Genomic DNA, 23,025 nt, shown 5'->3' on the forward strand with positions numbered 1-23,025 from the left:
GAATTAATGGAAACCAGGGCAGACGCACAAAAAAAAACCTTTAAGAGGCACAGTGATCTCAGAAGCCAACAATCCATTAGCACAGAGCAGAATACAATATTATCAGCCTACTGATGACCATTCCAAGGGAAATGATAGTCTCTATCAGTATCTGCGGGAAACGGAGTGAGAAATCATATGTCAGGATCAATGTGTGTGTGTGTGGGAGGGTTTTCCTTACCTGTAACATCAGCTGCCATCAGCCCCTCCGCTCGGATCACCTTCACCTGCACCATGCCCACATCTTTAATATTGTTAAAGGATCTGAGAAGACTCTATTGAGGTCAAAGAGGGAATAAAGCATTTGAGAGGATATGAGACTCCATATCCACACTGCTAAGCAAGACAATGCTGAGAAGTATCTGATCATTTAAGTCGCTTAAAAAGGAATGAATTTCAAAGCAAACAATAACAAAATATTAAAGAAAAGGCATCTGCAAAAAATTGATACTAGATCTTTTCTCAGCACTAATTTCACTTAAATAAAACTTTGCTTGCATTTGTGCTATAATATCAGTAAAATACATACTATATTAAATAAATATGAAATGACATCCATTTTATAATGTAAAAACAATTTAACATTTTTAAGTGTGGCATAATTGTCCCAAATACTTTTTTGCGGCTAGCGTATATAATTTGTGAATTTTGTAGATTTAAGAAAACATACTACTTACTGAATTATATAAATATTAAGCAAAAATCAGTCAACTAGAATACATTTGTCTAGAGGTCCGATACAGGAATATTCCCTTGTTCTAAGTAGACGCGTGATTTAGAACAAATACAGATGCATTTAAAATACAAATGCATATAAAAAGTAATCAGTGAGAAGAGAAAAAAAAATGATTAAAACGAATTAAAAATTAATAAAACAGTCAAACCCAAGTTATATCAATTCACTATCAGAGTGCATGTGTTTCCATACTCACATCCATGTTCCTCCAAAAAATTATTTCTTATTCTAGTCATTCAGTTTCAGATAACTAATAACTGGGAGCAATTAACGAAAAGTAACAGAAAATACTAGCAGGGACGCCACTAATTTCTAAAACGGTAAATCTTCGGGAGGAGGATAAACTGCTCAAAGACAAGTACATCAGCAAAGACACTTAAGCATGATTTATGAGCGAGTCAATTACGCTCATACCGATAAAAGCCTCTCATTGAGAGACCATAATACTCCATTACAGTTCCTTTGTGTGTCTTTTGTAGCATTAAAGGGGCTGACATTTAGCCATGAAACAAACTAGGCATCACACACTAACTGTGTGGTCACAGCATGAGTAATCTCTCTCTCTCTCTCTCTCTCTCTCTCTCTCTCTCTCTCTCTCTCTCTCTCTCTCTCTCTCTCTCTCTCTCTCTCTCTCTCTCTATTCCCCCTCCCTTTTCTCTACATTATATAGTGTGTAAAGTTTTGTCAAACAAAAATAAATATGTATAGAGTATATACAGTCTTCTGTTCCTTCTAAAAAAACATCCCAGTAATAATAATAACTGTCATTATTAGTCATGGTTGAGGTCTCTTTTAAAGTATCATTAAAGTATTTTTTTCTGTACCTAATTCTTCTAAAATAGATGGTTCCTTAGCTCAAATGTGTCAATTCACTTTCAAAGCTCTAAACAAGTAAGCCAACCAATGTCTCAATTGTTTGTTTTAATTTATCCTAAGGATTTTAAATGACGCAAAAGCTGAGAAGCCACCTGAGCTATAAAAAAGCGACCTCTGGCTCTGACCAATAAAACCATCTGTGCATGTGTCTAATGGAAAGTTCTACGTTAAATAAAATATGTCTGTACATTTCTTCCCTCCATATGAACCACAGAGTGAAAGTTGAAGTAACTCTTGTGACATTTCTAGACGGACACTTTCATGTGCGCAGAGTGAATGGACCTGGACTGACAGAGACGACACAATCTCACTGGTGAGCCTTCAAAAGCACTGGAGACTTCACTTTAATTCTCTTCTTGGCAATAAGCCCCGCACATACCCAGAGGAATAATTTGAATTTGAATTCTCAAGTGCAGGGCCAGGCTGCAGACTTAATTCATTATACACTTGGACTGCCTTCGCCTTTACGAACGATATTATTGTTGAAAAATCCTCTGATAGCACACGAGTGAAGAGGAGGGGGAAAAATCAAGTGATGATTGAGGGGGAAAATGTATTTTTCCACATACATTCAATACATGATTTCTCAGTAGATATCAAGGGCTTATTATTTATGATTATTGCAACCTTGAAGAAAAGTGACTCTTTTTTTTTGGACCTGGTGCATTTCCATAGCAGAGGAATTTCTGATTTGCAAAGGGTGCTGGCTTTTCAGACCCCTAAAAAGACAGGCAAGGAGATTGAAAAGCTTGGGAGATGAGGCCTCTTTATTTTCTTAATGAAAGGCTGAAGAATATATTTTCCCACCCCCCTCGGCTTTGGGGCCGGCAAGGATAGACCAACTCATATGGTACGCTGAGGAGGAGTGCGGTTTAGTCCCATTACAGGAAAGGGGTAGCACATAAACACTTGCGCATACACACACACACACACACACAGAACCCCTTCTAACCCCCAACCAGACAGTAGGGACCGAAAAGGGAGAGAAGGGGAGGGGTGAGATGGCGGGGCTGTGTCTTGAGTGACAGCTTGTCACCGTGACGTCTTATTCCATCTCTGTTGTGGAGAAAATGAATGTCACCGCGCGGAGCCTTATGACTCGCTGTCATCTCGCAGGCGCTCACCTTTTATCAATGCTCTAAATAACATTTCAAGCCCACCGTCTCCAGCCGGACAATCCGGTCAGGGGACATTAAATCGGATGACTGTGAAATGTCATAATAAAAATGGAATGCTAACAGCTTCCACCCCCCTCTTCCCTGCCTCTCTTTTTTTGCTGCTCTCTCACTCCTTTCCTCCTACTTCCCATCCTTACACACATACACACACACATTGCTTTACTTGTTCGCATTTTGATTTGGAAGCGAGTGACAGGGCCAGAGAGGAATTGTGCGCCACCACTTCAGCAGAGGTCACCCTGGCACTGATGCCCATTAACGTCCATTACACACGAGTCGCCCGCACTCACCTGACTACTATTAAAATGCATAATTTCTCTCAGCTTACAACAACAGCTGTGAAGTGCAGACAGATGCAGTCTTCCTCTCTGGGAGCATTGGGAAATAACTGCTTAAAGACTAAGCTTTATGAGCTCTAAAAAAGATGCAATCGTATTTGAGGCTCATTCTTTTCATTTTTAAAATCCAGAACGACTCATAGAATGTGATTAAATGCAAATCTATGAATGGAAATACAGAAATAAACTCTAATATGTTTTGGAAACACTTCATAATAAAGGCTCACATATAGTTATGTATTTATTCATATGAATTAATTAGTTCAATTAATACAATTATATTACACTATATATATACACTACTGTTCTTTGTTAATTCTTATAAATGAATACTTTTATTCATTCATTATTGTGATTAAATTATTATTATTAGTAGTAGTATATTGTTCATTATTAGCTCATCAATAGTTGCATTTATGTGTTTATTAAATGTAGATAAAAAAAATATTATTACTATTGTAGGATCCTCAAATAAGTTTATTATGCACTTATTAAAGGTAAATAAAAATTAATAAATAGCTGGCCAATAAATAAATAAAGATCAAATTAACATTACCTAAATGTTGTACAAGTACTGTTCATTTTAACTATTACCTTAACTAATTCAACATATACAACCTTAATGTAAAGTGTTACCAATTTTCACCGATCTCATAAACAATTTATTGTGCGCCAACAGAAAAATCAAGCCAACTCAACTTTAGGCAGAACTGTTTACATAAGCTAAATGAAAAAACGTACATGAATTTTGCCTAGGCCTAAATCATGTAAAGCTTGTGGAGTAAATCAGAGAGTTGGAGATGTGGTATGACGTGCTGAATGACAGGTAAATGGCGACAGACGTTTTCATTCTGTTCCTTTAACAAACCTTGACAAAGCTCTCGTGCCCACACACCCTATGCAAAGCACTGAAAGCCATCTGATATCCCTCCTCCACTTTAATGATGTATCTGAGCCTGGTGCAATGCTGCATTAAAATACTTAATTGTGTTCTATGCAACCCCCACCCCCACCCCCATCCCCGGCAAGTAAGGGCATCCACAGTTTAAATTGGGAGCATCTGCAGTTTCACAGTATCTCTATACCTCCACCACCCAACCTCCCGTTCTTAAACAATTTATTTGTTTGGAGGCAGCCCCCCTAGCACTTTAACAGCAAGCGTTAATAACTAGTTATGGGTGGCTATTCGGTTATCCTCAGACAGCTGATCAAACAGCGATAGAGAGGTAGAAAACGTTGGAAGCCCACGCTCTCACTTGTGCCCCAGCGGAACATCTATCCTTTGCCACAAAAAAAAGACTGGTGTTGTGCAAGGTGAAATAGCTTTTCTTTTCATTTTGCACACCAGCCCCTCCCATCTCAGCGACCAGTACCCCATCTCCCCCCCTCTTCCTTGTCAGAAGACATAAATTTCTCTTTCAAATTCTGATCCAACAGCTCCTCCTAGTGGACGTGGGGCGACAAGGTGGCAGCGCAGAGCACGATGCCGCTAGCCCGTAATGTGCACAGTTATGTAGGTCACCCGTCCGCCGTTTGGCCTGTGGAGTGTTTTCCACTGGTACTTAACCGAAGATCAAACACATCTCCCAGCATGACTTCTCACTTCAATTAGAGCAGAGTATTGCGCACAAGCCCATGTTTCGCCAAGAACCAGGTTAGCGAAACACACTGCCTGCGAAAGCAAAACTAAACACGTTAAGGCTCTAAAAACGGTTGCGATTCAAAAACATCTTCTGACGCGTTACACCCCTGAGAGCAGCTGTATCGAGCAGACAAGAGTGTGAACAAAAAGTGGCCCTTTTGTTTCAGCCCTGTCCTTCGCTATTGGCATGTAAAGAGGTGGCGGAGAACCGCAAATAGCGGCGAACGAAGGGTTAACGGGCTAAAGACAAAGCGAAAGGCTGAGAGCATTGTGCTAGAGTGAGGACTGGAGGGCCTCGGGGCCATGATGGGCCAAAGGCCTCAGCATAGGGACACTGGGCTCCTTTCAGCCTGGGCCTTTCAAGAGCACACCCTGCCTGAAAAGAGCCTGTCACAGCCCCCCACTACTGCTCTCCTTCACAGCTCTCTATCCCAAATCAGCACCTCTCTCCCTTTCCTCAGAGAGCGGGGAGGCCCGATCGGTCTCTCTACAGGCCTGAACCAATCTCTGGCCCCCAGAGGTTGAGCGCTTTTCAAAAGGAGGTCATATCGCTGAGGTTCTGCCAGGTCTGAGAACCCAGCGCCAACTGAGATGCAATTCAGCTCCGTCTATGCATATGAGGCACATATACTCTGAGAGAGGACACTTCAATATGGTACTTTAACAGAAGACTAGTTTTGATGATATAGGGACAGAAAGTTTGGACTAAATGATGTGGTGTCGCTCTAAAACATCTACTAAATGACTCTTTAGAGACATTTATCGGAAAATAGGATAAGCTTATCTTAAACCTGGTGTCAATTATCAAAAATATGTAGACCTAGAACAAAATCTTCTCAAGAAAGAAGTTTCTTAAGATAAATTCAAAAAAGTTTGTTAAAATTTTCCAAATTCTTAAGATCTCAAATATTTTCTTAAGACCATTCTGTTGTTGTTTTTTAAGAAAAAAGTAGAGTTTAAGGCGAGACACTACAGGTGAATAGGGTAAAAATTTTAACGTACAGATATCACCATGAATCTTTACCAGTTGATTACTCACATGAATAGGAGAAAAAAATGTATTGCAAGTTTTCTGTAATTTTATGTTCAATTATGCTAATCAGGCTATATCTAATTAAATATGCACTAACTTGCATATATTTTGAAGTGACTTTTTTTGAAGATGAAAAAAACAAGGTTCAAAATTATTTTTGCATTTTATTGATATATTTAATGAAAATACATTTACAGAGGGGATTATGAATATCTCCTTTTGTTACCCTGTAAATCAGAAAATACTGTCAATAGCCATTAAAAATGGATTTTCCACCCTGTTTTTAGGCATACAATGTCATATAAATCAGGCCAAGTATGATATATCAACAAATCCCTCCGAACAAACCTTCACAATATAGTTAGGAATAGGACTGTAAAGTTTGGTGTATGTAGATGCTACAGAAGTGGAAAATCGTCAGTAGGAGTGTGAGAAAAAAATCATTTTGAGAAAACGGCCTTTAAAGATTTTTATGGCAAAATTCCACTAATTTCTATTGAAAGCCATGAATTACAGACAAAATATGCTTTAGGTCCTTGTAAAATCAATGTATCACACTGTTTAACATCCAAAACTCATCATTGCTTCATCCATAACTGATCATAACATCCAAAACAACACTCAAAACCACACATCAACAGTCCATCACACAGGTGAATATGAATCTGCCTGAGGGACTCACAACCACTTTAGGATCCCACAATTACAGATTTGTTTAGTATTATATAGTAATTATATTATACAAAAACTGAAATGTGTTGTGTAATGTAATTGTTTTGTATATATAGTGTGTAAAGTATAGTATATATGTGATGTATGTATATAATGTCAGAGCACGTCACGTGACGATTCTGAACGAATCACTTTGTCAGAAATTGGCATCAGCTAATGAGATTGCGCATTTCAAGTTAAATCGCCTGTTTTACTTTCACGATTGGTTGCTGATAAACAGGATATGACCATATTTGGATCCGATAGCGTTGCAAAGGGGAGAGAGAGCTTTCTAACGGTGTGTGATGACAGGGTGCAGACAGCGATCGCGGAGCAGCGGGATGATTTAGAACGCCAACTTTTGTTGAATTTATGCGAAATCTACACACGCAAACAGACAAAGTGTAGTAAAATAAAGACCTTAATGTGTATTTTGAACTTTTTTTTCAGCAAAAGTCTGAAAGAGGACATGTTATTAAAGACAAATAGCCTAAAATCTCAAAATCGACCAGTGAAAAAAAAAAACAATGTTTTTGCCAGCCGTGTCTCGCCTTAAGTAGGGATTAAGCAAAAAATCACGTCACACATAATCATGAGCGATTGTTTACATTACTGATAATTGGTGTCATTTCAGAGTACTCTCTCTAGTAACAATAAAATGTATTACATGTAACGTGTTATGATGTGATGCTTAATATTTAAAACAACCCAATAAATTCATCAACATTTTACCAAGCAAGCATGCTTGAGCTTCCTTTTACCATATCTGATGTGAGCGTTAATGAATGTTTACATGTGAATTTAGTTTTTCTCTTAATGAATTTTTTGAAACGTCAAAGTGGTAGTTGCTTAAACTGTCAATGGAGAGACAGAAATTCCTCAGATTTCATTAAAAATACCTTCATTTGTGTTTCAAAGATGCATGAAAGTCTTGTGGGTTCAGACTGACATGAGGGTGCGTAAATGATGACAGGATTTTCATTTTTGGGTGAACTGTCCCTTTAAGAGGCTATTTGCTAAATGCTAATTGCTGGCTGTACACTCCAAGTGTTCTGAATATGAGAGCTTTGTCCTTACATATCTGTGTAGAATCTCTTTCCTCTCACGGGGGTCGTCCAATATGTTGACAGACAGGTCAGCGATGGAGACAGCAGCAGAGGCTGTGAGGGTGACCAGCAGCACCAGCGTGCCCTCGCCCTCATCCAGAGGCATGTCCAGTCTGTGTGTGCACTCTTTTGACAGAAGAGAGAGGTCCACCTGGCACCTGAAACTCACACACACACATACCATCATAATCATCATATCACAAAAATATATTGTCTTGCAGGTTTTCATGTGTAAGTAGAAGACACAATAGAAAAGAAAGAAACTGACATTGCAGTGAGAGAAACAAAGGAAAAGCTAAATCACCAGCATTGGGAGTAATCTAAACAAAATGTTAAACGAATGGGTGTTTATTTTACTGAGGGCATCATGTTGCCTTTGAGAAATTAAACTACTTAAAACACTTTCTATCATTTTTTCCCCATCACTCGAACTGTTATACACTAATGTAATTTACTACACATCTCAAAATCGTAATTTTCTCCTTTGCTATGCTAAAGCAAACTTTATTGCTAGCATGTTATGTTTTCTAAATACATACTGTACAATTAAATAATACTTCTAAACTTTTGTCATAATTTGAACAAAATTACATCTGATATTTCATCTCAAGCTCTTCACTGACACTGTTCTCTCCTTGGTAAACAAGTAAAATAACTTTTGAAAAACTTGAAAAATTTGACAATGTACAAATACTCTGTGAAGTTTAATGGTGAAAATTAAAAGTGATGTTGACATGAAACAAGAAAAAGTCAGTAAGCTTTTTATCTGAATGAAAAAACTATTCAGCAAGGATGGCTTAAAACGATCAAAAGGGGCATTAAAGAAATGTATAATGTTACAAAAGATTTGTATTTCAATTAATTGTCATTCTCTGACCTTTCTATTTATCAAAGAATCCTGAAAAAATGTAGCATGGTCTCGAAAAAACTATTAAGCGCATTAAACTATTAAACTGTTGTCAACATAAATAATAATAATACTTTTTCAAAAACATTAAAAAAAAGCTTACAGACCCCAAACTTTTGAAAGGTAGTGTATAGATGTATAAAATTATCTTGAAACTGTATATGAGACCTATTTTAATGTGATGATTCTTTGTTATTATAAAAACAGAGAAATCCTGTTACGATTTAATATCTGATTTAGAAACTGATCACTTTTATCAACATTCCCCAACATTCTAGTAGCAACAAAGAAGAAGAGAGAAAAAGTGCAAGAGGCAAAAAGAGAGCACAAGAGAGTAAATGGCTGCTATAGAATACAATTTGTTCTCAGCAAATATTGCATAAATATTCCACTGCTTGTTCCCACTGTGACAATGTGTTTTTCTCTACAGGAACATCATGCAGGTACTGAATGCTTCAATTGATCCTGAATGGGGTAAATAATGTGAACATCAGTGCTGAAAAACTCAAGCAGGTGAGAGGAGGGAAGTAGCCAATTACAAGAATGCCACCCGACGGATCCTGACATGCTACCATGAACGACTGTAAGCTGGAGGACTGATGTAGGGGACAGACAGAAACTAAGTAAACTGCTGCCTCATTCTGACATCGCACAGACATTAACTCTACTGTCACTTCTAATGGGGTTTTGTCACTCTCGAAGACCCTCTAGACCCTCTTTCTTTCACACACACACACACACACACACACACACACACACACACACACACACACACACACACACAAAAGAACTGTCTATGAGAGGACAGTTCAGACTGGAGCATGAATGACTTTAGCTGCGATATACAGCAAACCTGTTATTTATTAGTCATTTTAGTCATAGTTAGTCATTTTAAATGTCCATAATATATTCAGGGTTTCAAACAAACTAACTTACAAACAAAAAAATACATTTGTTCAATTAAAATGAATTATTTAGTTTACTTCTTGATTCTTATCTGTTTTAGTTGATTTAAAATTTTGCTAAAAAGCATAGTAGGCTCCTTTAAATAGGCCTTTTTGACCCCCTCCTCATTTTACTGCAATCAGTGAATATCATACCATACCATATTAATATTTAATTAATCAGGTCAGACCATGAGAGCATGAGAATAACAAAACTCCATATAGATATAAAATAAAAGCCAAGTGCATGACCAACCTGCCCATAAAGTCATCTTTTTTCCCAGCATCTTTGTCCCAGACGGTGACGTCGATGAAACCACCCTGTTCATCAAATAGGTGGAAGTCAAACTGCTCTCTCCACTGGGGGTTTAGTGTTTTTGGTATCGTCTGCGCAGCAGAAAAGAAACACATTCGATTAGAATTTACATTACATGAAAGAAAAAGTCTCAAACGAAACACAAACAACTGGAATACAGCTCATGTGGACCATACCTTACTTTTGTACTTTTGATGTCCCATTCTGAATTTAACATAAGGGTCACTGAGGCCATTGGCGTCCATAGGCTGGAGGTTATGGGCCTCAATGAGACTGATGCTAACTATGCCTCTCCACAGCTGAGCCTTCCTGTGAAAGTCTGATAACCTCAGACTCTGATGCTGCAATGTGACACAAACACACACCCATTCACATACTCACGTCAGGCAGGATACAATCCATTGTGAAGAGAAAGTCAGAAAAATGACTAAAAAGACGAAAAAAATTAAATGTGAATTGCAAACAATGTGTTTGTGGTCAAAAATGCAATGTACAAGAGTGCATAAAGTTGAGCAACATGAAAGACATATTTTGGGCGTAAGGAAGGAAAACATAAACAATGCATAGCACTGCAAAAACAGAGACAAACACAAACATCAGTGAGTCAACGGTATCTTTCCTCAAGTAAAACATGAACATACACTACTGTGCAAATGTTTGAGGTCAGTAAGATGTTTTAAATGTTTTTGAAAGAAGTCTCTTACACCGTGTCCTAACTACACGCGACACAACGCCGCAACACGCGATAAAAGGTATCTTTTCCATGTTAATAGGAGTTTTAGTCCTAAACAGCCGATTCAATTTTGGAAACGGTTTCTATGTTTCTGCGATGTCACTGCTGGAACAACAAACACAAAGTGTGGCAATGATAAGCTCAGATAATGTGTATGTGCTTTATTTGAAGTTAAAAGCGTGTAATGTGACTTTGAATAAAATTTAGTGCTCCCAGCTTTGTAGCCGTAAAAGCTACAATAGATAATTCACATTTTGAAATTAAACAAATAGAAACAAGTCAGTTCAAACTGTGAACAAACAAGTGTATTTTTTGACAAAGATTGCTTAGTAAATCAGTATATTTTTAATTATGTTTAAATTGTGTTATATTTGTGAATTTGATTATGTAAGTTACTTCTTGCGAGTGGCGTCAAGATTACTCTCTGGTGCTGTGCACTGGACCGCGAGAGCCCGCCCACACACTGTTCTGATTGGCTGTGGGTTTTGATTGATTTTGACGCATCTTGTAGTCACATTTGTGTGAACAGGCAAATTGCTTGTCACTGGAATCTAATCGCATCGCATCTGGTTAGGACATAATGTTTTATGCTGCATTTAGGCTATTTGATCAAAAATACAGTGAAAGCAGTTATATTGTGAAATATTATTAAAATTTAAATGACCTGTTTTCTATCTAATTATATATATAAAATGTAATTTATTCATTTCAAATGCAAGTCATTCACTAGGGGGCCATCTTTGAAACGCATCATGGGCAGTTCTCCAAAACTGTTCACCAAGCTTACGAATACATTTCAGATTTGAAATCACCAATGAAATCTGACAACAACTGTCTCCTTAATTTTGTTTCTAAATACTCGAATCATGACCACAATATATACTTTTTTTTTTGCAGGATTCTTTGATGAATAGAAAGTAAAAATAGATTTCTATTAAATAGAAATCTTCTTTAATATTTTAGAAGTCTTTACTGTCACTTATTACCAATTTAATTCATTCTTGCTGTATAAAATCCTACTGACCCCAAACTTTTGAATGGTAGCGTATGAAATAAACAACAGAAGTCTCCTCAACCGCTTCTAAGATCCAGTCCACATATAGGGTGAAGAACAGAACAGAAAATTTAGCCTATTGTAGGAAGATTTTTTTAAATAAAAAATAAATAAAATGTAGTACAACAAATACTAGCATTATAAAAAAAATTTTTTACCATACATTTATTTATGCCTTACATTAATGAGAGAACAAAAGATGCTAAAGTCTACTAATAAGTAGGGGTTTAATTGTCCCAATTAAAGGGATAGTTCACCCAAAAATAAACATTCTGTCATCATTTACTCAGGTAGTAAGTCGGTAGTTTGGCAGTTTGTGACTTAAGAAACACCAGCGATTTCAAACCACGTTTTTGAGACTTTGAACGTCTACGTTCACTGCAGTTTTAAGGAAAAAATACTCAGCAATGGTGCCGACTTATGAATTTGTACATGGTTTGTCTTAAAGCATAAAAACACCACATAGACATACAAACAACATTAAAAGCTTGATTTTAACCACAGGGGGACTTTAATACACTTTACTTTATGAAATGTAATTATAATAATAATAAATATTAATTCGTTACATTTATATAGCGCTTTTCTGGGTACTTAAACCGCTTTACGTGGAAGGGGGAATCTCCTCAACCACCACCAATGTGCAGCATCCCCCTGGATGATGTGACGGCAACCATATTGCGCCAGAACGCCCACCACACACCAGCTTACTGGTGGAGAGGAGACAGTGATGAAGCCAATCAGTATATGGGGATGATTAGGAGGCCAAGATGGACAGAGGCCAAGGGGGCAAATTTGGCGAGGATGCCGGGGTTACACCCCTACTCTTTTGCGAAGGACATCCTGGGATTTTTAATGACAAAAGAGAGTCAGGAGCTCGGTTTAGTGTCTCATCCAAAAAACGGTGCTCTTTGACAGTTTAGTGTCCCATCACTGTACTGGGGCGTTAGGACCCACACAGACCACAGGGTGAGCGCCCCCTGCTGGCCTCACTAACACCTCTTCCAGAAGCAACCTGGTTTTCTTAGGAGGTCTCCCATCCAGGTACTAACCAGGCTCAGCCCTGCTTAGCTTCAGTGGGCAACCAATCTTGGTCTACAGAGTGATATGAAAGGGAAATTTAAGTTCCCTTTCCGTAGGTCACTTAAAACATTGTGTCGAAATACCGACAGTAGGAGCCGACTTGAGAGCCCCACACACCTCTGACGTATTCAGAAAAGAAAAAAAACGGAATTGCTGTGTGGAATTTGCATGCCAGGACACGCCCCTGGACATACAGGTATTTAAGGTAGGCTGGCTTGCAAACACACATCAGCTTTGTTCTTCGGAACCTAAGCCAGCGTCTTCTCACTCTGCAAGAGAAACAAATCCATTCACCTCTGCAATAGAGCATCTGCTGCTGGATTTCATCACAAAAGGGGTCTCTCTATTCAGGGTGCACAGATAAACGCTGCCACCTGGCCGAACTAGGTAAGACTAATTCCTACTTAGGGATGAAGGCTTATAATTCCGTTGGACAGGTCGCCTCTTCCCTGCATGCCATGGCCATCCTGCAGGTCCATCAGGCATAAGTTCTGAAAGAGCTGCTCAAGGGTAGTGTTGAGCCGAGATTGATGCGGGAACTGCGTTCGCTACTGCGGTTGCTCTCAGAGCAACTAAAGTCACGACGCGATCTCTCGGCCAGACGATGTCCACATTTGTGGACCTAGAATGCAACCCTTGGCTAACCTTTTGGAGGTGAGGGTGCTCGACAAAGTGCACTTTCAGTTGTTCCTCTGACACCTCTGGCGCAGAGTTTGGGAGCTGTGCTAGCTCTCCAATCCATCGTGATGGGTCATCAGAGCAATCACGATTCAGTTCGCCAGGCTCTGCTTCGAAGGCAGGCAAGCATCCTACTGGTGAAGCATGGTCCTACTGGTGAAGGACGCAATAGAGCCTTTCCCTCCAGCCGGGTAAAAGAAGGGGTTTTACAAAGCCCTTACTTCATTGTACCGAAAAAAGGTGGTGGGTTGTGACTAATCCTCGTTCAGTAAATGTTGAATCGGTTTGATGAGAGATTGACGCAGAAGCACATTCTGATGTGCGCTCGCCAACAGGATTGGTTTGTGGCTATTGAACGGAAGGACGCATAGTTTCATGTCTCGATTCTTCCTCGGGACAGACCGTTTTTACGGTCTGCCTTGAGAAGGTCCCCTTGAGAAGGAGACCCGAGCTAATTTACCCTGGGCGTTGTAAAGTTGTGAGTTAGCATAGCTGCACTTTCTGCTGGCACGTGGTGGCTTGCCCGCATTTGCACCACCATGCCTCGTAGCGCAGTTCAAGTTGTGGCGTTTAGTATAGAGACCCCTTAGTGTCAGTATTTCGAAACAACGTCGAAAGTTACAGACAGAAAGGGAATGTCTTGGTTTCTGGTGTAACCCTCGTTCCCTGATGGAGGTAACGGAGACATTGTGCCCCTCCTGCCATAACTTGAACTCTCTCTGAGGGGTTGAGATGCGGTCTCAGCTCCTCAGAACAAAACTGAAGGGTGTGTGCAAGTCGGCCTGCCTTATATACCCGTATGTTTGCAGGTGTGGCGTGGCGTGCAAATTCCACACACCAATTCCATTGGCCTTTTCTGAATACGTCAGAGGTGTTTGGGGCTCTCAAGGGTGACCCCTAGTGTCGGTATTTAGATTTTTTTTTTTGTCTACATTCCCTCCATCAGGGAACAAGAGTTACACCAAGACCATAGCCGCTTTTTCACCGTCGGGCCAAACAGTTCTGAGAATGGTAAGGAACGGTTCCAGTTGTGTTTCCAGTTGAGCCTGGTACGGTACGGCACATGATTACAAACCGTTCTCGGCCCAGAATTCTTTTAGAATCCGTGAAGTGACATCGCCACTCAGGATTGGTCACTTGTCTGTTGCCTGGCTACCTGTTTCTCTGTAGCTGGTTAAGCGTGCTATTTGAGTGACGTAAACACAGTACCAAGTACCGTCAAGTTACCAAGGCAATGACTGACGCGTTTGTATTACATTCCAAAGAGCGGCCATTATCATCCCCACAGTGGAAAATGAAACCGTAACCGTACCGGCTGGCCTGGATCGGCACGGAATGGAATGGTTACGAAATGAGAACCGTTCGGCCAGATTGGGGAAAAGCGGCTTACTTCTCTCTTCTTTTTTTGCTGTTGGAGTGAAATTGAGTTTTTTGGGGATTATTCCAATAACTCCAAAGCAAATGCAGTCTTTGAGCATCAGGTCTCTTGACTTCAGCACAGCAAGACACTTGCCAAACAAACTATTTTAACAGATATCTCTGTGCTTAATATAGAGTCCTTATTAAAATGTTTCTTGTTTAAAATGCATTTCATTAAACTCAGAGCAAACCCTTTCTGATAAAAAACCCCACACCTTTGATGTTAAAAGCAGGCAGCTAATGACATTCTCTCCAGATATTCATACAATATGCTGACTGTACACAACCACTGTAAAGTGACTCTGTTTGTGTGTGAGTTAGCAATGAGCATTCAGAGCTCTGCCTATGACACTGACCAAAAATAAGAAGCTCATTTTTGATGTGATGTTCCCTAATAGTGAATAAAAGGGCTGTATTATCTCATTGAAATGATACAGGGAAAAAATCATGAAGCAGATTAAGTAAAACTGGGTGTAAAAAAATCATAATTTTGGCTAACAGCTGTGTTAGCAAAAGTTTTGTTCTTGCACGCACTTCAGGGTGGAGTTTTCTTTATATTCATACTGTATATCAGAGCAGAAATCTTAATTTTTGAGATGTATCAATTACACATTGATTTGCATATACAGAGATCATCGTTTACAGTATTTTGGAAATGAGAGAGAAATAGGGAGTATAAATAGAAGAAACACCCAAGTGTGCACCACGAGCAGTCAGTAGTTATCGTAGCGCTGTTACAGTATTCCCGAGTCCCAGCCAACATGGCCCACTTTGGAGCTTCAAAGGCTTGGGTAGGGTAAGCCTTTCAGCAGGACGTCCTTATCCATGCTGGAGAGCCACTTTCATGTTTCTGGGCCTCTCTGAAAGTTGGGCTCTAACATTAGACCAAACAAAATAGTAGTTACTTGACCTCTGCTGGGAACATGCAGCTGAGAGCTGTGCATTTTGTTCTCTTGAGTAGTGCAAATCAATGCAACTAGGTTTGCGTGTTAGAAATGTCTTAAACTGGGACTCCACTTGAAGACCACAAATTACCACTGAAACTAGGACTTTCACTTAGTAGGCAACAGAAAGGTCACATGCACGTTTGAACCAGAGACAAAGAGAGTATAGTACATTATTCCCGTCCCAGACCAACATGCCACTTCCATACAGTACAAAATCCAGTCACAACACAAGAAAGAAAATAATTTGCAAATAAATTTAAAACTATAACAGAATTTTAGCTTAAAGATCAATAGTGTGGATGACAAGGAACAGGTTAACGCTTTAAAAACAAATGAATAGGAATATTTGATTATTACCTGTCAATCTCTTGTATTTTTTAGTGCTTTACAATACAGATTGTTTTCATACAGTGATCAACAGGAAAATAATGATTCAACCAGCTATTTTGAGAATTTTTTCAAATATTTACTCCTCAAATATTTAAGTGTTGTTTTAGTATTATACTATATTATAATTGTATTAATATTTTGAATTAACTTTTATTTTTATATTTTCAGTTTAATTAGATTTTTGTTAATTCTTGTGTTTTGTTTTTTTTTAGCTATCAGTTTTATTGCTTCAACTTAAATTTGCTTCCGTTTGTTTCCAAGGCAACATTTTGAATTCTAATCTAATATTTATATTTATTTATTTTATTTAAAATGTATTTAAATTTTAATTATTTTTTAGGCAATGATAAGATTTCATACAAATATATCAAGTTCAGAGACCAAAATTGTCATTTGGATGTATCGATGAAGCAATGAAATAAAGAGCAAAAAATAATTTGTTTTATTTAGAAAAAGATATTGTTCACAGACCCACCACACAAATTTACCAAGAAATAAAATAAAATGAAATAAAATAAAATTTAATTAAATTAAATGTTATGAGGCATTAAATCAGGCAAAATAGGCATAATTTTCAAGGTAAGACGAGAAGAACACATATCTAAAATCCCCAGGTTATCAATAACTGGTTGGTCTGATCACATCCTGCATATTTAATCACTGTTAAAGTGTACAACGATGATAAAGTGCATTATCTCCTCACAGAACACTACAGCACATGCACCCTGCAGTCAATGCAATATGAAGATAGCAAGAACAGAGAATGCTTTATTTTCTCAGTCAGTTGCTACAATACACAAAGGAAACTATGGCAGCCCTGAATTTTGATCTGATTTCAGCCTTAAATTTAAAGGCAGGACAAAGCACTTGAAAAAGGTGCACTTTATTATCTGTACACCAGATGGCAGCGATTCTTACCTTGCATATTGCAGCACAAAGAAAATAAAGTCAGTAAAAGCCGATTTTACAACTGAAAAAGAGTAAGCAAGGGTAAAAAATGAAAAGGGCTGGGGTCACTGCCCTCTTCAGTCTGAGCAGAGAATTGGAGAAGGCAGGGATCAGTTCATGCTGTTATTACCTTACTGGATCGTTTCCAGCTCCTTCTCATAAGCATGGTCTGTGAATGAGACAAAGCATTATAAAGCCACCCCTTGCCCTCTCTAACAGGGTGTTAGAGGTGAACCTGACAGCCTGGCTGAATACAGTTCAGAGGAGTCAAGGGGTCATAAGGAGGCAGCCTGGGGAAGCTATGGTCTGGGGGCAGCCATTATAAGCTAATAAAACTACTAAATCACACAGAAAATGTTGTCGTTCAAAGCTTCGTTAGTTGACCAACACAAAAATACACACACACACACACACATGCGCACACGCAAGTGCACGTACACACACACACACACACACACACACACACACACACACACACACACACACACACACACACACGCACACACACACACACACACATATCCATAGAGGTGTTATAAGTGGTTGAAAATTAATTGTTGAGGTCATCCTGCTTAGATTCTGTTTAATATGCACAGTATGCACCCTGCAAAGATCACTGTATCCCACAATGCAATGTACTGATGTTTCACTTCCGGAAACCACAAGTAATATCTTAATACATTGAAGAAGAGATACTAAAAATATTATTTGCTGGCAAAATATCCAGAAAAAAAATTGCTGCCAAAATATTATTACATAAATATCTAAAAATAAATATTTATAAAAATAAATATATTCACACAAAATTGCATTATAAATTAAAAATATCCATATTTATTTCTGTGATGATGAACTAGATTCCACAAAATGCCACATCACAACAAAGTAGCATGCTACTGCATGAAGTGTTTATCGTTGCATTTTCATCCTGCTTCACATAATACATTTCTAGAAACATATAAACACAGTGTATTATATATGGTACCATATCCAGTTTTTAGTATTCCAAACCATATTTAGCCACTATCATGTTTTGATCAGACTAATCAGGCAGAATAAACATCAAAAGAAGGTGGCCTTGAATACTTATTACATGTTTGTTGAATTGACTCAATTCTACTAGCTACAAGATATTTAACTGCATTATATGACGGCATTAGGCTCAATGTAAAGACAGGGTGCAGAATAGGTAACTGTATTTATCTCCCCTAAACCCCTAGATTTATACCTGAAGTTTACAATAGAAATACTTTCCAGGTCAGACATTGGCACATCTAGCCCAGAAAACAAATTTGTAGTCTTCTGTACTGTGGTCAAATGGGTGAAATGCTATATATTTGCTTCAAAAAAACTTGGCTAAATATACTTTTGTTCACAAGTTTGGGTTTTTTAATGTTTTGGAAAGATGTCTTTTCTATTTCAATATATTTGAAAATGTAATTTATTCCTGTGATGGCAAAGCTGAATTTTCAGCATCATTACTCCTGTCTCAGTGTCATATGAGCCTTCAGAAATCATTATAATATGCTGATTTGGTGCTGAAGAAACATTTCTTATTATTATCAATGTTGAAAAACAGTTGCATAATATTTTTGTGGAACCATTATTTTTGCAGGATACTCGAAGAATAGAAAGATTAATGCATTTATCTGAAATAAAAATTTCTTTGTAACAAGGTAAAGTCTTTACTGATCAATTTAATGTGTTCTTGCTAAAAAAAACTATTAATTTCTTTTAAAAGAAGGACCCCAAACCTTTGAACGGTAGTGAAAATCAAAGAGAGTACTGGTTTACCTTAGATTTCCATTTTAAAAGATAAAATCATTTTTTTAAATTTGAGACTGAGCTCCCAAACCTCCTTATCAATACATTTCCATGACTTTCCAAAAATGGACAGGTTTGGATAAGTGTTTATGAAATTCATTTTATAGAGATTACACTTGTAAAGAACAATTCCCAATGTTCTTTGTACTGTAGACCTGAAGAAGAAATAAGTTCCTTGATATTTTCAGGTTTCCCTGACCATAGCAACCATGTAGACAGAAATATGAAAACGGAATGCATGTATTTTCCTAAAAAGTACGAAACAATGGGAATTTTCTGGAATCATCTTAATATCTATTCAGGTTTGATGATGAGTAAATATTGCATGTTCCAATCACATCTGATCCAGCAATGTCACATCACACACCTCCAGCTCATATTCTCAGGCCAAAAACATCAGCTAGAAAAACATAGAGATATGAAAATGAAAAACTCACAGTTTCCCTGAAGTCTCCCTCTTTTGGAATAAGTGTGACAGTCAGATCCAGTGAACCCAAGTCATGGTTGGGATACTGGGGATCTTTGAGTTCAATGGTCACATCCAAGGTCCTAAAAGGGCACAGAGAGAACCTACAGTATGATAACCGAATATATGCCATGATTAAAGATTATGTTCTTCATTTCATACAGCATTCATGTGTTTACTATCATTGAGATATCATTACAGTTAATCAATTTTGAATTTGTTTTTATTTTCATATTTAAAATTTTCATTTTACTTAGTAATTTTATAGTGTTTTGACTTTTTTTTTCATTTATTTTTATTTCAGTTTTAGTTTTAGTTATTTTAGTACATCAAGTTAAGCTAAGAGAAAATGGGAAGTGGCTTGGCACCTGAATTTAAACACGTTTGAGTATTTTTTTTCTAGTTAATGTTAATTTTAATTCAAGTTTCTTTTAAATGTTTTAGTTTTAGTTAAAGGTATAGCGGAGGATTTTCTTTTTCCGGGTGGGTAGCCTATACTATTGGTCCACCTAAGTGTCAATCATTCTGGTGATATGTTTACGTAAGGCCGTAGTACGTGCTCGTCCCTTCTGCGCATGCGCACTTTCAGGTGTATTATGTGTGATGAGTTAAGGTTTCAGCCATTCCTTTGAAAATGGCTGAGGGTCGAAAGAGAAAAAATGTATACGAAGTGTATGATAAGAAGACATAGGCTGCAGAATATAGAAACAAGACCAGAGTGATTTTGGGTGAATATTTCACTCGCTGGCGTGCGCTAAAAGCACAGGTCGGGCTTCCCACTGATCCCGCAGTCGCGAAGATTCTACTAGACAGGTAAAGTTTGTCATGCTATTTGGAGAAACGCATTTAAAATCACTGCTAGTAAAAGTTAATGTAAACTATGATTAGCGATGCTAGCCCTGGCACAAGTCATGCACCGCGTAGACATCTCAATTTGTCTAAAGTAGCCTTATGACCAAATGGTAAATGGTATCACGCTGAAATATTCTAAAACCTTGTGAGTTCATTTTCGATAATTACAATGTGTTCACCATAGTATTTATTACACAAATGCAACAAGCTACTTCTCCATTGCATATCATGTCTTGAGTCCTCAGTCACTCAACACGTTTAATAGGCGCATGTGCATTTTTTTAAAAAATTGGAGAGGGCGGGTCTTCTCTAAAATTCGGAAAGATCCTCCGCTATACCGTTAACTATAATAATGCTTGTTTGCACATGCAAAATCACTAGGTGGCAGCAGTGAATAATTTCAGACTGTGAATCTTGTAATTGTGTTTCAGATGTGTCAATGTGTCACAAAGCATCAGAAGACCTTTGGTGCTCCAGGGACTCTAAATAGAGATATGCAGAGCCCATAAAGTCATCCTGCAGCCCAAAGTCATAGTCAAAGACCTGCAGAGGATAAAAAAATACACGACAGTAAGGCATGTCATTTCACACGACAAAGAACAGAAGCAGTTACTGTGAATGTAAGACCGTCGTACAGTTTAAAGCGTAAATATACAGATTGACTTCTTTACGATCTCCATTAGTTCAAATCAAACACAATAAATAAGCACTAATGCCTCAGCAGCAAATAAAAAGCTCTAAATAATCAATTAAATGACTGGAGAGAAGCACTCAAACTGTTATTTATCATTTACCTTCACGTAGAGTGGATCTCTCAAACTCTCCACCAGCAGACTGACTTTCTCTTCCCATACTGGGTTCAGGTTCTTGTGGATTGTTTTGCTGCGAAAAACCTCCTTCCCTGCGATCTTAAACTTCACATATGGGTCACTGGTCCCTGTCAATACAACAAGAAAAAAAGAAAAAGAAACAGTAGTAAATAAAACCTTTTTTTCTTCTACAAAGCTAGAACATGGTGTTATAGGCAAACTTGGTTTATAATACTGTAAATAGCAATTTGGAAACACTTTCCAAATACTGCAAGAGAAAGATAAATCTTCACAGAGAAAATGAATTGGAATGCAATCTTACATCATCCAGCTATAAAACAGTCTCAGACAGAGATGATACAATTATTTCTTATTGCTGACAACAACAAACACATAATTATGTTCATATGCACAAATTTATTTTTTGCTGTAAGGCTCTTTCTTTCCAATGGAGTAGTTGTGAATGCAAAAAGGGAGTGGAGGCAGAAAATTTGGGTCATGTGACCTTAACTGTCAACCCTTATTGGCTCAAGCACCAAAATCAGTGGATAAGTGTGCTGTGTGGAGCCAAGGGCAGTCTAAATACAGTGTAAATTCAAATACACCATTGACTAATATTCAACATGACAGAGCCTCATTATATACCCTTAGAAAATAACAGAAAGAACAACTACTGACCATATAATAACATTGAATGTATGTGAATGTGATATTCCACAATGTTAATACATTAAGAGACTTGTCTAAGTTACTTGGTTCCCTAAAATTGCAAAAGCAACATCTTGATATTCGACTCAATTGGTTAGCAACAGTGCAGTTTTCATAAGAGACCACTAGATGTCGCTGTGTGTTCATTGTTAAATGTGCACCGCATCCTCATGTGTCACCTGACCTGCTCTGACTTTGCTGCAGTGGATCAGGATCTACACTTCATCACTCTGAGACATGAAGCATAGCATAATATCAACAAGAGATGTAAAATCACAGCACTTGCCATACAAATTTGATCAATCAAGAATTTTAGAAATAAATATCTAAAATATGTTTATAAATAATGTATCTGTACCGGAAAAAAATGGCATACTGTATGCCAATCAAATTTGTCTATAAAATCTATAAATCTATAGGCTAAATTATGCTGTAACAATTTGAAGTAACATTCTGAGTGTCACGCTTAGTTCCAAGGAAGACAAAGAAGGATTAAGTAGCAACATTCTTTAATTAAGTAAAGAAAAGTAGATCCAAAGGTAATAGCAAACTAAAAAGCATGTATACCCAAACTGAGAGACTTAAATACACAATGATAGTGAACTGAATGCAGACAGCTGTGCTGGTTAAATGAATCACCATGACAACAGATAATGACGGGAAACTAGAACAATGGAAACTGACAATAAACAAACTAAAAGCCCATGAAAATGGAACTAACTAAACATAACTGTTACAGAACGCCCCCCTCCGGGAAGGCGCAGCCTTGCGCCGTAAAATAGCTGAGGATGTGGTTCAGGAGGTGGAAAAGGGATTGGTGAAGGAAGCTCCAGTGGAAGGAACCGGGTCGGACCAGACAGCCGCAGGGAGAGTTGAGCCAGATGGAGCCAAAGGGGTGGAGAGCTAAAGCGCAGCTGAAGGCTCAAAGTCTGCACCACAAGCCAGGCGATGTCTGACCAAGGTGGAGCCGGTGGGACAAGGAAGCACGATGGAGCCGATGGGACGACGGCCATGGGTGGAGCCAAGGAAGGGAGGAGCCAAGGCGGAGTCGACTGCTTGACAGGCCGAGTGGAGCTACGGACCTGGAGGTCTGGGATAGAAACTAGAAGTCCCCAGCGGATCCAAACAGGTAAAACCCAATAGAGGAGCAGAGGAACTGAAGGGCACCATCGAAGGCGGGGCCGAGGGACTGACCAGCCTGGGCAGAGGAGGTGGGAGAGGGAGGCAGGGTGTGTGTATTTTCAATTGCATAACAGTCTCTGAGCTGGTTACGGCCAGTGGCGATTTT

General features: G+C 38.4%; 1 protein-coding gene across 12 annotated transcripts in view; it reads right to left on the reverse strand.

Moving 5' to 3' along the window:
• mctp1a (multiple C2 domains, transmembrane 1a) overlaps window positions 1-23,025 on the reverse strand; it is a 213,682-nt gene that overhangs the window by 72,209 nt on the left and 118,448 nt on the right. For 7 of the 12 annotated variants that reach the window (XM_077231636.1, XM_077231634.1, XM_077231640.1 and 4 more), the window contains 8 exons: window positions 21,015-21,157; window positions 20,684-20,763; window positions 19,340-19,451; window positions 17,209-17,247; window positions 10,003-10,167; window positions 9,767-9,897; window positions 7,631-7,817; window positions 221-314 (listed from right to left, as the gene is read on the reverse strand). In XM_077231636.1, coding sequence (XP_077087751.1) covers window positions 221-314; window positions 7,631-7,817; window positions 9,767-9,897; window positions 10,003-10,167; window positions 17,209-17,247; window positions 19,340-19,451; window positions 20,684-20,763; window positions 21,015-21,157 — 951 coding nt within the window. The remainder of the gene's footprint in view (window positions 1-220; window positions 315-7,630; window positions 7,818-9,766; window positions 9,898-10,002; window positions 10,168-17,208; window positions 17,248-19,339; window positions 19,452-20,683; window positions 20,764-21,014; window positions 21,158-23,025) is intronic. The other 5 variants (XM_077231635.1, XM_077231633.1, XM_077231642.1 and 2 more) reach the window with 1 other exon arrangement.

This window comes from Siphateles boraxobius, unplaced genomic scaffold (genome assembly GCF_051911475.1).
Source record: "Siphateles boraxobius isolate OS27281-9 unplaced genomic scaffold, OSU_SipBor_1 16, whole genome shotgun sequence".
NCBI classification, from domain to species: Eukaryota; Metazoa; Chordata; class Actinopteri; order Cypriniformes; family Leuciscidae; genus Siphateles; species Siphateles boraxobius.